General features: G+C 36.1%; 1 protein-coding gene across 1 annotated transcript in view; it reads left to right on the forward strand.

Moving 5' to 3' along the window:
* The first annotated feature begins 3,061 nt into the window (after positions 1–3,061).
* LOC133879977 (callose synthase 2-like) overlaps positions 3,062–18,577 on the forward strand; it is a 42,242-nt gene continuing 26,726 nt past the window's right edge. The window contains exons 1-16 of the mRNA XM_062318811.1: positions 3,062–3,524; positions 4,032–4,267; positions 5,040–5,140; positions 7,420–7,541; positions 7,644–7,737; positions 7,926–8,036; positions 8,146–8,262; positions 8,357–8,449; positions 8,526–8,617; positions 8,866–8,992; positions 12,622–12,759; positions 13,177–13,253; positions 13,335–13,428; positions 16,390–16,512; positions 16,606–16,723; positions 18,119–18,453. Of these exons, the coding sequence (XP_062174795.1) occupies positions 4,084–4,267; positions 5,040–5,140; positions 7,420–7,541; positions 7,644–7,737; positions 7,926–8,036; positions 8,146–8,262; positions 8,357–8,449; positions 8,526–8,617; positions 8,866–8,992; positions 12,622–12,759; positions 13,177–13,253; positions 13,335–13,428; positions 16,390–16,512; positions 16,606–16,723; positions 18,119–18,453 (1,926 nt within the window). The 5' untranslated portion in view covers positions 3,062–3,524; positions 4,032–4,083. The remainder of the gene's footprint in view (positions 3,525–4,031; positions 4,268–5,039; positions 5,141–7,419; positions 7,542–7,643; positions 7,738–7,925; positions 8,037–8,145; positions 8,263–8,356; positions 8,450–8,525; positions 8,618–8,865; positions 8,993–12,621; positions 12,760–13,176; positions 13,254–13,334; positions 13,429–16,389; positions 16,513–16,605; positions 16,724–18,118; positions 18,454–18,577) is intronic.

The following is an 18,577-nucleotide window of genomic DNA, read 5'->3' on the forward strand; positions in this document are numbered from 1 at the left end:
GAGACCATATATCGAGGATCGGTGGGCACTGCAGCTCCTATATATTTTGTGAGCTAGGCTGCAATTTGGGCAACTAAATTGCAGAAAATCCTTTTTCAATGTTGATTACTATGGTTCTAACTTGTACGTAAAAACACTAGCCCTTCCACTCGGCACCGTCGGAACACTGAGGCCCACTTTGTTACCTGCTCGAAGGGTGGGTCTTGCAATCAAGCTCATTTTAATATGTTTATGCAAATTTCTGATGTGTTCTACAGACTACAGTTCAAGTAAAACATATATATATATATATATATATATATATATATATATATATATATATATATATATATATATATATATATATTAACAATTATTACAAAATACGAGAAAGCTAGGCCTGTAGCTCTATTTTATGATTTTAAGAATTATAACCAGACCACCTTTCTTTGCTACAAAAGGACCGGTTGTGATAAAAAGATGTAGTTGATGGCCGGTTCACTTTTAATTTCAGCCTTTCCAAAGTTTGTTTGTTTGTTTTTTGACCTTTCCAAAGTTATGAAGTTCACTAAAGGCTTAATTATTTAAAATGATGTTTAAAGACTTATTTGAGTCGACAATATATGGTTGCCCATGTGCTTGCCCTAAAAAACAATTTGATATTTACTTGTCAGGCATTTCCAAATGTAAAGTATTTTAATTAAAAAATTAATCCTCAAGTCTCCTCGAAGAGTCGGTTAAGCATCTTCACAGCCACATGAAAAAGGGGGATCGGAGGAGAATTTAAACTAACCTTCTTTTTTAAGAGAGAGAAAAAGAAATTAAGAAATAACATATTAAAATGACCAGTACTACTATTATCATAATTAACATGAGACTCGGTACTCACAATCATATGATCGATTGATCGATCCGTTTTATCTGTTTAACATTTTTTTATTTTTTTTATTTTTAATTTCGAGTTCTATTGGTTCTCATTTGATATGAAGAACTGCTGTGAAATCATTAAATTTGATATGGAAATAAATTAATAACCAAAAATTTCTAGATTCCCACTCATTAGACAATTGTTACGAAGCTGTCGGCTGGCCTATTAAGATCGAGGGCAGGGAAGAAAAAAAAATCAAGAAACATGCTCAAACCATGCATCTAGCTATATTTAATTTTATCAACAAAAAAGGGAGAAAGAGAGAAAATATCGGAGCCAGAAGGATATGCATATATGACAAATTGACATGACTCCTTAATTGGTTGTGAGTTGAGGAGGCTCACAATCAAGTGTTTAAACCCAAGTGGAGTTTTTCTTCTTCATCTTTCCTTCCACCCGAGAGAGAAAGCGACAACATAGTAAGTTGAATTATTATGTAAATGATATGAATGCCATCTTCTTTAATCGGTTGCCTGTCTTTGTAGGCAATAAAGAAAGGACAGTGAGGGCCATGAATAATATATTAAGTTAGCCCATTGGCCATTACTACTTGGACACGGATCATTCACATCACGTACGTACGTCATATATCATATATATATATATATATATATATACAATCAGCATTCAGAAGATGGCCGCCCCGGAGATTATCCCATCGATCGATGCTAACATTTTCCTAACTTTTTCACACTCGATCGAGAAAATATTAAGCGATCGATCTGCAACATACTAGTCAAGGTGGGGATTGACGTACGACAGACCGGCGGACTCAAAATTTCATCTCATGTACGTACGTCATCTTTTAATACTATTGGCGAAATGAGTGTATATGTATATATATACAAATTTTCTAATAATTAACCTATTGACTTTTAGAGATGGAGATCGAGTAAAATAAGCCGTTTGCTACTTGTTGGTGGATGCTTATTAATTAAGTTACGTGCGCAAGATTAATTTGATATATATATACATACGAGCAATATAAAAAGGCCTTTTAATTGTATATATATATTGACGACATAAACAATATAATTGATATTTGCACTTAAAAATTAATATTGTATAAATTAAATTTGTTGGTAACGTAATGACTCAGAGCATTCATATCAAGTTAGCTATTTCAAACTTAATTTTCTCCAAAATTTGGAGAATACCTTCAAAAAGCATGCTACATCAAGCTCTCTATTGTTTCTCTAATTTATCTCTTGTCAAATTCTCACTATAAATCTAGCTCACAAATTGTATTCTCTATTGAGTTTTTTAACAATTTTTTTTTTCCATTCCCGCCTTCCCCTTCAGTTCTTTTCACAGAAAACCCCAGTTCTTCGATGGAGAAGCAAGAGACCAACGACCATGCGCCTAACCTGAGTTGAAAGAGGCGGCGAGGAGAGTTCGAAGGAGAGCGTGAACGATGAAGATGACGACGACGGAGCTCCACCCCGTTTGTAGCGAGACCCAGTTCGATCGGGATTTTGATTTTGGTTTACCCAGCATGACCTAGGACGTTGAGGAGGACGATGTATTTTTTCCTTTGGCTATTAGGATTTTGGTTTAGATCTGTTGGGTTTTTATGCTTTACTTGGGTTTTGAGTCATTTGAGCTGATTTTATTGTTACTTTATTCTATGGTAATTTTTGTTGACATGTTATGGGGTGAGCAAAAAGTTTGTGTATCATTTCTAAAAATTCGATATAAGAAGGGTCACAAAACTCTAAAAAAGGTACATATGACAAACATCAAATAGCCCAAAATCTCTTTTAAGAAGATGTTTTTTATAAAAATAGTTTGACTTAACCATCAAAGGCTTTCCTGCCAATCCGATTGTCTCTCATCTTATTTTGTAGGTGCTCGTGGCTTAGTCCGACAATTAATATATATATATATATATATATATATATATATATATTTCAAGCACCATATATCTCATTTCTTTCAAATTTATTTCCTTAAGCATTAAGCAAGCTTTGCTGTACTCAATCTCATGTCCTAAGTCCCAAGTCCTACCTACCTACTCCAAAACTTTTCAGACTCCTCTACTAAAACTAAATTTACTTTTTTTAAGGGGGGTTTAATGTCAAAGATAAACATGTCTTATTTCATAGGAGAAAGAGAAGAAACTAGAAACTAGTAATAAGGAGGAGCTCAATAATATCACCTGGCTTCTTCTTATTGGACGTAAAGAACCAGGAAATAGTGCGATTGACTTTAAACACGTTCTTGCTTTTGAGTCGCCTTTGGCATGTTTCCGTTGCTCTTGCTCTTGTTCTTCTCTTCCTCCACCCTTAAGTTTCCAACTGTTCTCTCTCTTCTCTCTCTCTACACACGTAAGTTTCCACTGTCTATCCTTATTTGTACCAGTATTTTATTAGCAATCACTGGTTGCATGTTTGAGACTATTCAGTTTTCTATGTCAACTGGGTAAGTCTTTCTCTGCCACTTCTCTGTTCCTCATTCTCGTTGACTACGCACCCAGAAGCCGAGAACCCAGTTCATAAACTTCATATGAAATGTCCTCTTTTGCTTCTTTGGTTGCTGACTGAAAGTGGAGATGTAGTTTTGTGTATATATGCCACCTGAGAGAACAAAATCTTATACACTTTTGAGATTGACAGAGGTACGTATTTCTTACTTGGGGTATGGCAAGTTAGACTTCATGAATTCTATGTTTCTTGTTGTTTTGCTTCCTCTGTTTGATCAGCCAGTGTATTCCTGTTAGAATGAGTTTTCCTTCGTTTTTTTTTTCCCTCCTCTCCTGTAATGTCGTCTACGCTTCATTTTTTTCCTGCACTTTGGTTTCTTGTCTTTATTGCACAAAAACAAGTTTATTTTCCACCCTGTTTGGTTACAAGGAAGTGGACCAAAAGAACATAATATGCAGAGTTTTCCTTTTGTTGTTGTTGTTGTTTTTTTTTTAATATCTAAAAAATTGGGAAAAAACCGAGTCCAGCCGTTGTTGGATGAAGTTTTTGAATTTCAGGGGTTCATATATAATGAAATTGTGCAGACCCTAAGTTTGGATTTCACTTCTTTTCCTGTGATCATTACCCAAACTGATCATTTGTTTATTAGGACTTTATGGGGATTCTCTATTTTCCTTCTTTTTCTTAAGAATGTTTCACAGGTTTTGACAGGTAAACAAGGTGGCTTGAGTTGAGACTTGTTGGGGTTTAGAGATGGCATATCGAAGGGGGTTTGATCAGCAACCCTCGAGGCGGATTTCGCGGACTCAGACTGCCGGGAATTTAGGAGAGCCAAGTTTGGATAGTGAGGTGGTGCCTTCTTCCTTGGTTGAGATTGCTCCAATCCTCCGTGTGGCTAATGAAGTCGAGGCTAGCAACCCAAGAGTTGCTTATCTCTGTAAGTTGCAGTTTTATTATTTACATGCTTTGCATGTGTATGAATGTATGTGCATGTGTGCTTTATATATGTATTTAACACACGTAATTAAGTGTCCTCTTTGATCAATTAGAATTTTGGAAGCCAGTGGATTTGACATTCTGTAAACTTTGTTGGTTTTAACTCTCTTTTCGGTTTGACGAGTCAGCTGTATATGATGGAAACATGGATTGGGAATTGAGATCCCTTGAAAAATTGAGCTGCCTTGAATTTTACTGAAATTTGGGCAGCCTAAGAGAGGGGGATCCTCATTCTGTGAACATTGGGTCTTGCACAACACTTGAGTGCCATGGCCACTTTATAATTCATATTATCAAAATATTTCATAATTTGCTGAAGGCTATGCTAAATGATTTATAATCAATGGAATGGTTGGTTTGGTCATAATGTTGCAACATCCGTTCTGTTTTGATTGTTTTATCATCCTTTGTAATTTGTGTGAGAAAGCATTGGAATTTTCTCCTCTTTTTATTTTGTTTATTTTAAGTTTCCTAAAATCAGTTTCAATTGAGTTCACGTGCATTTTAATTACCAATGCATTCTATTCTTTATTTCTTCTATTGTTTCTTTTAATTAATAAATCATTGCATTTGGTTTTGTTTATTGCAATATGATATTATGTCCTAGCAGAATTTAACATCGTAAATATCTCTGACTGAATGCAATGCGATGTTTTCTGAACTTTGGTAAGCATATGAACTCAAATGCATATTAATCTCAATGCTGGAATTAGGTCGGTTTTATGCCTTTGAAAAAGCTCACAGACTAGATCCCACATCGAGTGGACGAGGTGTTCGCCAATTTAAAACGGCACTTCTTCAACGTCTAGAAAGGGTATGCTTCAATATCACTTGCTTATCATATCTACTTTTCTTCTCTGATATGTAATGTTATATAAGGATCCCTGTGAAAGGAACAAAAGTTGAATAACGAAGAGTCATATACTTATGGTTATTTGCTTCTTCTTTTTTTCCCCTGGATGAATTGGTTATTTCAGCACTATACAAAGATACTAGCAGTTCAAACTGCATATACAAAACTTGACAGTTTGTATCCCTAAAGACTAAAAAACTTCAATTACATAAAAAGGAATACACCATATGCTACAAAGTACCTAGTTCTGAATGGAATTTTTCTCCTTTTATTATTATTATTATTATTTTATTTTATTTTTTTAATTTTTAATTTTATAAGTAATGTAAAACTTTATTGAAAGTGTAGGCACTCTTAAGTACATAGGCCGTATACACAGAGAGCTCCCACAAGCCCAAAACCCTACATAGGCCGTATACACAGAGAGCTCCCACAAGCCCAAAACCCAAGAAACCCCAACACCCACAAGACAACAAATCCCAAAATCCTCAAACACTAACAAGCGTGAGCCTTGCCTTTCCCACAGCTAGATGATGTTCCCTTTGCATCATAGTTAATGGAACATTCCAAATTCAGAAGCTCCCTACTACCCTTAACCTTCCGAGGGATATCCTCTATTAAGTCTTCAATCTCCTCATCCCCAAACAAAGCCCAATCTAAAAGGGTGGCAGGGGGAAAATCACCCAAAGGGTACAAAAACTCTCCATCCTCCTCATCACTAACCACCATCTCTGAAGATGGACCAAAACCATACTTCTCGAAAGTCTCAATCTAACAGCATTCATAATGGTCTATATCAATCCTTGCATTTCTATCAGCATGTAACCTCAAATTTCTATCAATCCAAATATAGTAGATGTCAGCTGACCAGGAAAGCTTACAAAAAAAAGTAACTCTGAAGCTCTTTTCTTTCAAGGAGTTCATGGCTCAACATAACTCCTTGTCCCAATCTTGTATCTGTCTCTTCATTAAATGCTTGGTCAATGTAGTCTAGCAAACACGCTGAGTAAAAGAGGACTCAGAAAATAAGTGAATTCTGTCTTTTAGTTTTGTCCTGCAAAAAGTGTAGAGAATGTTTCCCTTCCACCAAGAAACAGAACACAATCTTGTTCTAAGTGCTTCTTCAGTTACATTACACGACTATTTACCATCCTTATATGGCAGCCAACTGAATCTGCAGTGCTGAAAACAACTTCATGTGGCCTGGAATGAATAGACACCAATTCCTTAGATGTAGCTGGGTGCCAACACCACTTACCATTCTGAAGTATAATGAAACTGTGACCGTCATGGTGCTTGCAGAGGCATGTAAAACCCTATGGCCATATCCGAAATATAGCAGTTCACTAGGGTGCCAAAAATCATGACAAAGGAAGAATGTTATCTCCTTGGCCCACTGAGAATTTCAGAAAAGTTCTTGCACTGCTCCTCCGGATGAGAATATTTCTCCATCCCCACGTGCTTCTTGTGGGACTTTTAACCAACCAAAGGCTTCCTTCTCAAAGAAGATAAAGCTTTACCCATGCATCCCAAGTAAAACCTGCCTGCAAACAAATTCCATACTCGTCTCTTCATTGCAGCTTTATTCGACTCTTCCACCTTCCTTAAACTCAAACCATTCTCTTCTTTCTTGGAACACAAACTAAGTCTCAACAGACTTTTACACCAGTAGCTTTGTTATCATTGCCAGTCCACAGAAAGGCATTAAAGTTCTGGTCTTTTAGTTTACAAACTCTTTTAGGAAGTATGAACAACACTGTCCAATCACAGGAATTGCAATTTCATCCAAGTTTCTCATTGGAAGCTTCCCTTCTATAAATGCTAACCTAGACACCTAGACAAAAATTGGACTTCCAAATTATCTGATGCTCCTGTGAAAACACCTAATTTTTACTAGCATTTGCTGTTGCCTAGACAACATTTTGAACTCATCTAGCACTTGTTTAGTTGTCCCAGTGCATGATTTGCGATTTTAATCTCATATATCGCTTTTGTGCGATGGTCGAATTTAAATGATATGGATGTTCGGTCTCCTTTATTTGCTTTCACACAATATTTTGTGTTTTTTCTTTTCTACGTTTTGAAGGAAAAGTAGTTTGTTTTACCTTGAAAACTTTTCATGAATGTTTGAAGCTATCAATATTTTTTTTTTCAGCTTTAATCCCCTAGCAACCTTATATCAAGGGTCGCCATTTGGAACTCCATAGAATATTAGTTCATTCTTTTTATTCTTTTTTCAGGAAAATGAAACGACACTGGCAGGAAAAGAAAAGAGTGATGCTAGCGTAATGCAGAATTTTTATCAACATTACTACAAAAAGTACATTCAAGCTTTGCAGAATGCTGCTGATAAACATGATCGGTTGGTTCTCTGAGAGAATTGATGCCAATTGATTGTCTTCTTAAACAGTTGGCTCTATTGCATGATATTTTATCTGATATTAAGTTTATGTTCCTAACTCAGTGCCCAACTTACAAAAGCATACCAAACTGCGGCCGTCCTATTTGAGGTTTTGAAGGCTGTAAACCAGACAGAGGAAGTTGAAATGGCTGATGAGGTGAAAAAGAGTGCATTTTACATCTTAATGACAAAACTGTTACTGAACTTGCTGAGAATAATATATTTTTTTTGGTCAAAAACCTTATGAGCTGCGGTAGATGTATAATATATGTGGATGGATGTAATAATTATTTTCTTTTTTCTCTTTTAATTGGAAAGTATTTTGTTTTTGATTTTCTATTGTAGATCTTGCAAGTTCATACTAAAGTTGAGGAGAAAAAACAGCTATATGCGCCTTACAACATTCTTCCTCTTGATCCAGATAGTCAAAATCAGGCTATCATGACATATCCTGAGGTTTGTTTAAGTTTTCTTTTTTTAGTGTACTTTTTTTTTTTTTTTTTTATTATTATTATTTTCCTTAATTCTTGCATTTGAGTTTGCAATTTAATTGTATATTTTGCAGATTCAAGCTAGTGTTTCTGCACTTCGTAACACCAGGGGTTTGCCATGGCCAAAGGATCACCAGAAGAAAGTAAATGAAGACATGCTAGACTGGCTTCAGGCCATGTTTGGTTTTCAGGTGACTTACACCAGATTGTTTGTTGTCCATTACCAGATTGTTTGTGGTTTTTCATGCCTAATCAGCAGGCTTCGTTTCATTTATTGGTATGCAGAAGGATAATGTCGCGAATCAAAGGGAGCACTTGATTCTGTTGCTTGCAAATGTGCACATACGACAATTCTCAAAGCCTGATCAGCTACCCAAGGTCTTATTCTTCTTATATTTACCTTCTGAGTCAGTCTTTATGTTCTCATAACGTACGACACTTTTTGCCACTTTAGTTGGATGATCGTGCAATCACAGATGTGATGAAGAAGCTTTTCAAAAACTACAAGAAGTGGTGCAAGTATTTGGACCGAAAAAGTAGCCTTTGGTGAGTTTAATTTTTTTTTTTTGAAAAATATAATTTCTCTGGAAGCGCCAGGTGGGGCTAGTTCTAGTGTTGCATGCAACAGTGCTGCGCTGCTGCTTTATTTTGCTTTAGTTTTTCTTAGGAAGCACCTTATTTTCACTCTGCGTATTTCCTAATATCTTTTTTTCTAGTTGATGCTAATCGTCCGCCACTTCTATGCTTTTTTTATAGATAATATTGTGACATTTGTGGGTACTTTTAATTGGCAGGTTACCAAAAATTCAACAGGAAGTGCAGCAGCGAAAATTACTATATATGGGTTTATATCTTCTTATATGGGGGGAGGCTGCGAACTTGAGATTCATGCCAGAATGCCTTTGCTACATTTATCATCATGTATGTATATTTGAAACCTTTATCATCATGTATGTAACCTTTATCATCATGTATGTATATTTGAAACCTTCATGAGATTAGAAAAAGAGATTAAAAGAATTAATTTTATTTTTTTGGGGGCTCTATTCATAAGGGAGCGGGAGGAAAAGGACTTGTACGAGAGATTTAGATACTTAAGAGAATTATAGTATGGAGATATTGCCATGTGTCGAGTCCATAAAGTTGAGGAAACTAAGATAGAGAAATAATATTAATTTTTACAATTACTTTTGCTTCATTATAGAAAAATATTATATAACTGAAAAAATATGCATCATTTATTTTTAATTTGCTGTAGTGGATACTGGGAATGCTAAGCTTAATGTCAAGGGCTATATCTTTTGTTTCTGTTTGCAATTTTATGATCTATATGGTAGGAGTGGCTTGAACGATATATGAGGGGTTGAATGGGCGTCACAAATATGTAATTGAACTCACTAACTTGGTGTTTTCTTCTTCTTCTTCTTTCTTTCTTTCTCTCTCTCTCTCTCTCTCTTTCTTTTTTTTTTCTTTTTTTTTTTTTCTCTTTTATACTACTTTACGTAATATCATATTCATAGAGGTGCCACCATAGACTTTCATGTACTTGGTTTTTGCTGTTCTCATAGATTTCATAGTTAGTTTCAGTTTTGCAATCGAATGACTTACTAATTGATGCAGTGTGGCATAGTGAGAAGCGGAATTTGCAAACACATTAACTCACAATTGTTCAATAAATCGTAGAAAACTCTTAAGAATCCTTATCGCAAACTCTCTCGAGCGAATTTTGGGCGAACGTATTATTGCAAATCCGCTCTAGTGAAGGTCGAGCAAACTCTCTGTCTTTTCCTCCCGTAGCATCTTGTTCGAGAGACAAATGAGCTAACCTTGAGCAAACTCTTGAGTTTTCTACCATAGCAGTTTTGCTCGAGTGACCCTCGAGCGAGAATCAAGCGAACTCTCAGGTACTTGCAGAATCGCAAGTACCCTTTCCTGAAGCAATTTTCCTCTACTCCAACCTCTCCATGAAGATGTAGGAAATCTGGTCTAAGTCACTAATAAATTTATAAAGCAATATCTAGCTTGTTAAGTCTACGCATTTTGGGGAGTATGTACCAATTTTTCCAAGGTATTTTCTCTCTTTCTTTTTTATCATTTTAGATAGGGAGATAGGGACCTTTTTTCTTAAATTTACTTTTAAGGGGTTTTGTCAAATTATGAGATGTTGTCGAGGTTTAGTAATTTTTTATATATTATATTTATTTTTTATAAGTAATGAAAAACTTTATAGAAAAAAGCATAAGGCGCCCCTAACTATACATGCCATAAACACAAGGAGCTCCCACACGCCCAAAACTCAAGAAACAACAAAAACACCCACAACCCAACCAACCCAAAAGTCCCACAAACCTAAAGCCCAAAACCCTCAAACACTAACAAGCGTGAGCCTTGCCTTCCCCATACCTAGATGATGTTCCCTTTGCATCATAGTTGATGGAGCCTTCCAAATTCAGAAGCTCCCTTCTACCCTTAACCTTCTGAGGGGTATCCGCTATTAAGTCTTCGATCCCCTCATCCCCTAACAAAGCCTAATCTAAAAGGGTGGCAAGGGGAAAATCACCCAAAGGGTACGGAAACTCTCCATCCTCCTCATCCCAAAAATATCCATCCTCCCCATCACTAACCACCATCTCCTAAGATCCCCTCCCAACAAGAGACGACAAGTCCGAACTTGACGAAGAAAACTGATCAACCGGCAATTTCTTAGGGCAAACCAAACCCAGCTCAGGCGAGCACCTATGATCCTCAACAAAGACAATTGGGTTGAGAAACCCTCGCCGTAGAAGACCCTTCGCCGGAGAGGGTTTCCTGACATCAACACTCGCAATCTCAGAGTCGTGGGCAGCCTCCGGCAAAGTCTGGCCCAACTTCAAGTCACTCCTAGCCTTGGACTTGCAACTAAAAAACCTTCAAAGGCTTGGAAGGATTAAAAGATGTAGTGATATCACTGTGAGAAGTCTATGAGAATTTGGAAGAGACGTGGAGAAATTGAAAAGCCATTATAGTTTAAAAAGTTATGAATTACTTTATTGGAGGAACCTAAACCAGTTAATAATCATAATTAATATTCTAATAGGGGTGAAGGTGGGTGATTGCTCTTGTACTAGGTTTTGACATGACATATGGTGTGGAGATCATCCCTTGAAGGAATATTTCCAGAGTTATTTTGCCTTGCAAGGAATATGGATGCAATAATGGCTGACCTTAGGAGTGTTAGCAATGATATGGTTCATTGGGACATTAACTTCACTAGGTTGGTGCATGATTGGGAGGTGGACTCTGTCTCCTCTTTCTTCAATGTTTTGTATTCCGCTAGAGTGGGTCGGGAGGGTCCATTTTGAGGTCAAATCCTTTTACAAGGCTCTTCATTGACTCCCCTTTTCCTTGGAAGAGCATTTGGAGGATTAAGATTCCTTTGAGGTTGGTTTTCTTGACGTGGACAGCTTCCCTTGGGAAAATGGTTTTCTTGACTTGGACAGCTTCCCTTGGGAAAATTCTTACTTTGGATAATCTTCGTAAATGTCACATCATAGTGATAGATTGGTGTTGTATGTGTAAAAAGAGTGGGAAAACCTCGGATCATCTTCGTTTTCATTGTGATGTTCTGAGAGAGCTATGGATCATCATCTTTTTCGTTGTGATGTTCTGAGAGAGCTATGGGTAGAGTGGGTTATGCCTAGAAGGGGAGTGGATCTTTTGGCGTGTTGGAATAGAAGGGTTGGCCATAATGATATCAATATTGTTCGGATTGCAATTCTGTCCTTTTTAATTTGGTGCATTTGGAGAGAAAGGAACACGCGAAGCTTTTATGATTGAGAGAGAACAAGCTTGGATGTACAGACTTATTTTCTTAAATCCCAATTTGACTGGATCTCTGCTACTGCCTTTCTCCATGTCTCTAGCTATGCTAATTTTTGTTCTTTTTTTTTTTTCTCGCTTTTGATTGTTGGGTGTCTCTCTTGTATACTTCCTGTGTACTTGGGTTGCACCCATTGCCCTTTTAATGAATTTCCTTTACCTATATAAAGAAAAAAAAAAAAAATAGGGCTGAAGGCGAACAAGGGGTCATTTGGAGAATGCTGGGGAATTATAACTAAGTCGCAAAGTTTCTAAAACATTGAACCTTGATGTATTTTAGGATTTTCTATAGACTTAATTCTAGTACATTCTGGTATTTGTCCAAATTTTATATGTTGAGCTTTTACACTTGATTAAATTTGTTTTAGTTGAGATATGGAATTTTGGGTCTCAATCCAACAACAAGAATAGGCATGGAGAGTGGGATTTTGGTCAATTTAAAAAATAAATTATGGATGTTCAAGACGGATTTTACTAGCCTTGCTCTAGTTTTCAAGTTCTGATGCATACATGTTTCATATTTTACTTGCTTAAAAAATGTTGTATATTTATATTAGCCGCATAATTTATATACTTGTTGTATTGCTTAGTATTATTGATGATTGAATTTTGAATCCAATTCAAAGTAGTCAAGGTTAAAGCTTTGTTGACTTAATTATAATTATTCACTTCTTGTGCTCCAATCCTTCTAGATGGCATTTGAGTTGTATGGGATGCTGGCTGGCAGTATTAGTCCAATGACTGGTGAGCCCATAAAGCCAGCCTATGGTGGTGATGACGAGGCCTTTTTAAAGAAAGTAGTAACTCCAATATATGAGACGATAGCAAAGGTGTTGTTTCTACATGTTTTGTTGGGTCCATAAAATATCTTGTTGTTCTACTGATAATTGATTGTTTTTTTTAAACCATCAATTTTCCCAAAATCTTAAACAGATAAGAAATGATGAATTTAATAAATTAGTTAATATTTTAGCACTCCCTTTCACGTGTGGGTCAAACTTTTCTTCAATAAGTGGGACCTAACACATGGGATATTTAACTGAAATGGGAGATAAATTATAGATTCATGGTTTGAACTCAAGATCACTGTTTTGATATCGTATTAAATTATCAATTGTCCAAAAAGCTTAAGCTGATAGGAAATAATAAATTTAATTGTTCTAATTACTATTTAACAGCTTTGTATCCCCATTTCTTTTGTACCTTTTTTTTTTTTTTTTGATAAGTATTTCTTTTGTACTTTTAAGGAAGCTAAAAGGAGCAAAGGAGGAAAATCAAAGCATTCTCAATGGAGAAATTATGATGATTTAAATGAATACTTTTGGTACTATGCGTTTCTTTGTTTTTATGCATGTTCCTACGTACAGAATGTAGATTATAAAAATTCTGTCGGTGTGAATTGTAGGTCAATTGATTGTTTTCGGCTAGGTTGGCCCATGCGTGCTGATGCTGAATTCTTTTCCCAACCTCTAGAACAGCTTCGACTTGACAAAAATGCGGTATGCTGTAATTTTGAATTATATGTTACTTAGTTTTCCGTCTTGTTTATATTGAATTTCAATATATGAATCTCAACTTATTTCTTTTGGTTACTAGAATTTGTTTTCTTTGATTAACCTTAACTTCTTTCATTGTAAAAATCATGTAATCTTGTCCCTTATTGCTAAACTGAGTTTTCCCCGCTTTATGCTGAGCTATCTTTCACTGAAAATGGTTCAAACATTTCTTCTTATAGTAAATTTCTTTAAAGGAATATTAAGGCTCAGCCTTGAGGATTCCAAGAAAATGCCTCAATTCTCACCCTTGGGGCTTGTGTTTCAAAGTGTGAGGCATAAAATTTCTGTCTCATGCTTCAAACTTATGTTTAATATTTTCCTCCTACTTGTGGCTTACAGTATTCCATTACTTATGATATACTGCCTAGTTCAGATGAGTTGTAGCATGCTCTGACTGGGGTAATACTTACATTCACAATAAAGTACTAACAAATTCTTAGGAAAACCTTTTCACTTCACTGTGCTTCCCTTTGTCACAAAATCTTGGGTATGTTTGGCAAGTGTGTGAGTTGAAATTTTTTGGAGGTAGTAGTAAGAAGTGATAGATGTGATATAAAGTAAAAAGAATTTGTATGGAAAAGTGAAAAAGTTTTGTATTGTAGTGAATTTTTTTATTTAAATAGTAATAAAAAATTATTGATGTGATATAAAGTTAGAATGTTTTGAAGTTGATTGTTTTTGGGAAAACTGAAAATAAAGTGGGAGAATTTTCCCTCACTTGCCAAACAAGCCCCTTATTGATGAAACATTGTGCAGCTGTAAGCTGTGTTATAGCTCTGATGCAGGAGCCTGCAAATTCTCGATATTAAGGGCTGTCTTCAATGGAAAATGGTGAGAACAAGGTGAGGAAGAGTCAGAGAAGAAAATTATAAGGTCAGGATAAATAGGGAGGGGGTTTTGATGCAGCAAAAAATAAAGGCTAGCTTACTTGAGTAAATGAAGTAAAAGATAGATGGAATCCAAGGGGGAGAGAGACCAGAAATCTAGGGTTTGGGAGAAAGGTATAGAGAAAGAGGAAAGACGATAAACAAGCTACATGCTGCAGTGCTAGTTTTTGTAGAATTTTATAATAAAAAGTAAAATGTAAGAATAGCGGAAGGGAAGAGAGAAAGAGAACACAAAAATTTTGGGGTGGTTCACCTTTAGAGGTTATGTCTACCATTGGCGAGAGCCCGGTAGGATTATATCTTTATTCAATGAGATGGTTATACAATTGTGCCATATGGTCTATTTATAGGGAAAATGCCGTAGGTGAAGTAGGCTAGAACAGGTAATAAAATCTTAGAGATTTGATTACAGACAAACTACTATGGTAAATACCTATAAGAAAAAAAATCAAGGCTAATATGGAAAATTATCCTAGATATTCTAACATCCCCTCAAACTCAAGGTGGAAAGAAAACTAATTGATTTCTTTTTTTTGGGCTGAAGTGGATCTCGTGTGCAAAGGATAGAAATCTCAACGTGAGCTCGGGTCTCAGATGTCTTGATGAATCAGATCAGGCTCCTGTGTGGCAGGAGTGGAAATCTAGACGTGAACTCAGCAAGGTCAGAATGATGTGCGACGCAAAAAGAAATCCAGGCGGAGGAGATCTAGTGATGGTGGTAGGTACGACGGAGCGGTGGCTGGCTGTAGGCGGATCGAGAGGTGGCCGGCAGAGGACCGGGATTGGACAATGGCCAGCGGTGGGCCAGACCAAGTGTGGCTAGAAATTGAGCCCGGCGGTGGCTGGCAAGCTGGGCTGAACGATGGTCGGCAATGCGTCAGGCAGTTGCCAACCTGAACCTTATAGTGGCGGATGACGACAAAGCGATAACTCCGGCATGGTGGCTGGCTTCGGCACGCTGGCTGGCCTCGGATAGTGTTTCACACTGGCACAGTGGCCTACTTCGGCATAGTGGCTGGTTTTAGACAGTGTTCGGCATTGGGGTGGTGGCCGGCTTCGACACGGTTGCTGGATAAATGGGCTGACAATGGGCCGTTGATACTGGGCTAATAAGGCAGTGGCTGACAAGGGCCGTTGAATAGCCTTAAAAATCCCATAAAGTCTTCTTAGTCTGTTTTAGGCACTCATTGCTCAGATTTTACCATAGTGTTATTTCCAAAGACAGTGAAATGTGAAATGTAGGATGTGAAATGTACAAAGTATCTCGTATGTATGTGCTGATATAATATTCAGATATAGAAGTACTGAATCGAGTAAAAAATGTCCTTCTCAAGGGCAGTGATGCTTTACGATTAGTGTTTTCTAGTGGTAGTACTAGTATAGATATTATCAACAGCTATTGCTGTTGTGTCTATAAAATTTGTTGTGAGTGATAGATTTATATGTTTCTGTTTATATATTTATACGTTTACATGCTGTTCTAAATGGATTTATGTGTCTATAGATTTTGTGGCTGTATACTTTATTATGTACTAATAGATTTGTATGTCTTTCTAAGTGCCTGCTAAAATGCTACATTTACTGTAACTGTCATACTTAGTCAATGATATGGATATTTTATACACAATTTGTTTGTCAACCACTTTGTTTCTCAATCTTATTGCTTGCATTTTAGCATAGAGGTACGATTAAGACCATAGACTACAGAGTTATGCAAGTTCACTTAATAACCAACATTCTGTTAATTTTGGGATTCACATAGCTGATATATATATATCACTCTTGGATTGACATTTTTTTTCCTAGCTACTCAGTTAACCATGTTGTTAGTTCTCTCTCTTAGAAGAATTTAAACTCTATAGTTGGATTTCACAAAGCTGAGTTTTTTAACAACTACACTTTGCAAGTAAAACAAACTTCTGATTTATTATAATCTAAAAAATTCAGAATCCAAATTTAGTCAACCTGATTTGGTTAAAATATTACATTCCTAATTGTGGAAATTCTTGATATTCAGGATGACAAACGTTATACTGGGGGACAATGGATAGCAAAAACCAATTTTGTTGAAATACGCTCATTTTGGCATATCTTTAGAAGTTTTGATAGAATGTGGAGTTTTTATATTTTGTCTTTACAGGTAATCCTCTCTCTACTTTAGCTATTTTTGTTTCGTGCATTTTTTGTCTTTCTGGTCTTATGAATAAAACTTCAAAATTTCTGTCCAATTTAGGCAATGATCATCATTGCTTCGAATGGGTCGGGGAATTTAACTTCCATATTTGAGGGTGATGCTTTCAAGAAGGTGCTGAGTGTCTTCATTACTGCTGCAATATTGAAGCTTGCACAAGGTACATAAAACCAGTTGAACTGGTTCTGTTGGTGCATTATTTTGTTCTCATCTTATGGCTGTAGCGGAAAGTGTAGTTTTATCGCCATCTATTCCTCCTTCTCTATTTGTAATTGATCTCTATATTTCAGCTTTTGAGAGTATGCTTACAAGTTCTGATTGGAAAATTTTCCACGTTAATTTCATGCTTTTGCTGAAAATTTGATTATTTTGAAAGCCACAGCTGCTCTAGTTTGAAATTTTGTACTCATATGTTTTCTTTAGAATTGCATCTAGGACCATGGCAAGCTAGGGTTGTCTGCCGATACGATTCATAATGTTTCATGACTATCTATGATTCATGGATTCTTTGGTCTGAAAAGTGGCATGCCAGACACTTTAGGACACAACACCCATGTCCAACGCTAGTATCCAAACACAAAAATATGTTGCCTTCATTTTTTTTACTTACATGGAGAATAATGAGGGTATTAAACATAGTTATTTAATTACTTGTTCCGCTATCTATTGATTTTTAGTATGAAAATAAACACTCAAATAAATGGCTCTTACATATTCAGTCACATAAATAGTCATGTTCTCATGTGTCTAGACTTTGAGATTTACCAAATCCAACACCCAATCCCAACTTTGAATGAGAAGACCTGTGTCTATGTCCAGGTCAATGACGTTATCGAGAAGGAACATCAGCTATGTAGGAATTAATATTTCATATATATAACTGTATACAGCTATTTAGGAGTTTTGGTGTGGAGAAGAAAAATAATTTGTTTTGGTCTCTCTTCACCTATGCTACAACTGAGGTATAATGACATCAAAGATATTTTGCAGAAATGCATCACTAATGATGGTATATTGATCTACTGATGGAAGTAGCATCTGGCAAGAATTAATACAAGGAACCAACAAGAATGTACTTCTCCACCTAGAACTCAAAATTATCAAATACTTTCAAAATAACAAAAACAAAATATGTAGTTTATTAGGGCACAAAAGAGAGTTGAAGAATTGAAGAACCTAAATTTGAGCAAGATAAAGAACATATCAAGATGTGTCTTACAGGAGAATTTGGTGAAAAACTAACTAGCAACCATTAAATCTCTTCAACTGTTGCATGGCCTTGGGTTTTTTTAAGTCTTCCAGCTCGTTTTACTAATACCTGTCTAAGTTTTTCAATTCCTCATTGCCCAAACATGTTTTAGCTTGGAAAAATTTCATTTGGGTATTTTTTTTATGACTCAGTAATATGGGAAAGCTTATGGTATCCTCCACATACATCTTTGCATTCAATTATCACGTTTGACAGTTTTCTGCTTTATTAAAAAAGTTGACATTTGATTACTTAATTCTTACTCCTGTTATTACTTTTGATATTATTTTTTTGGAAATATTGCAGCTGTCCTTGATATAATTTTGAGCTGGAAAGCAAGGCAGAGCATGTCAATATATGTCAAGCTAAGATATATTTTGAAGGCTGTTTCTGCTGCAGGATGGGTCGTAGTTTTACCAGTAGCTTATGCCTATAGTTGGAAAAATCCTCCTGGGTTTGCACAGACCATCAAGAGTTGGTTTGGAAATAGTCCAAGTTCACCTTCTTTGTTCATTTTGGCTGTTCTCCTTTACTTATCTCCAAACATGCTCTCCACACTGTTGTTTCTGTTCCCATTCATTCGTCGGTTTCTTGAAAAATCAAATACTAAGATTGTGATGCTCGTGATGTGGTGGTCTCAGGTATGCAGATGCATGTATTTGAAATTTTTAAAAGAAACACAAGTTCATTGTTGAAAAATCATTTCGTGGCTGTTTAATTTATTATCACTCCGTGGATTATCTCTACAATCTTTTATTTTTCTTT

Source organism: Alnus glutinosa, chromosome 10 (assembly GCF_958979055.1).
Source record: "Alnus glutinosa chromosome 10, dhAlnGlut1.1, whole genome shotgun sequence".
NCBI lineage: Eukaryota > Viridiplantae > Streptophyta > Magnoliopsida > Fagales > Betulaceae > Alnus > Alnus glutinosa.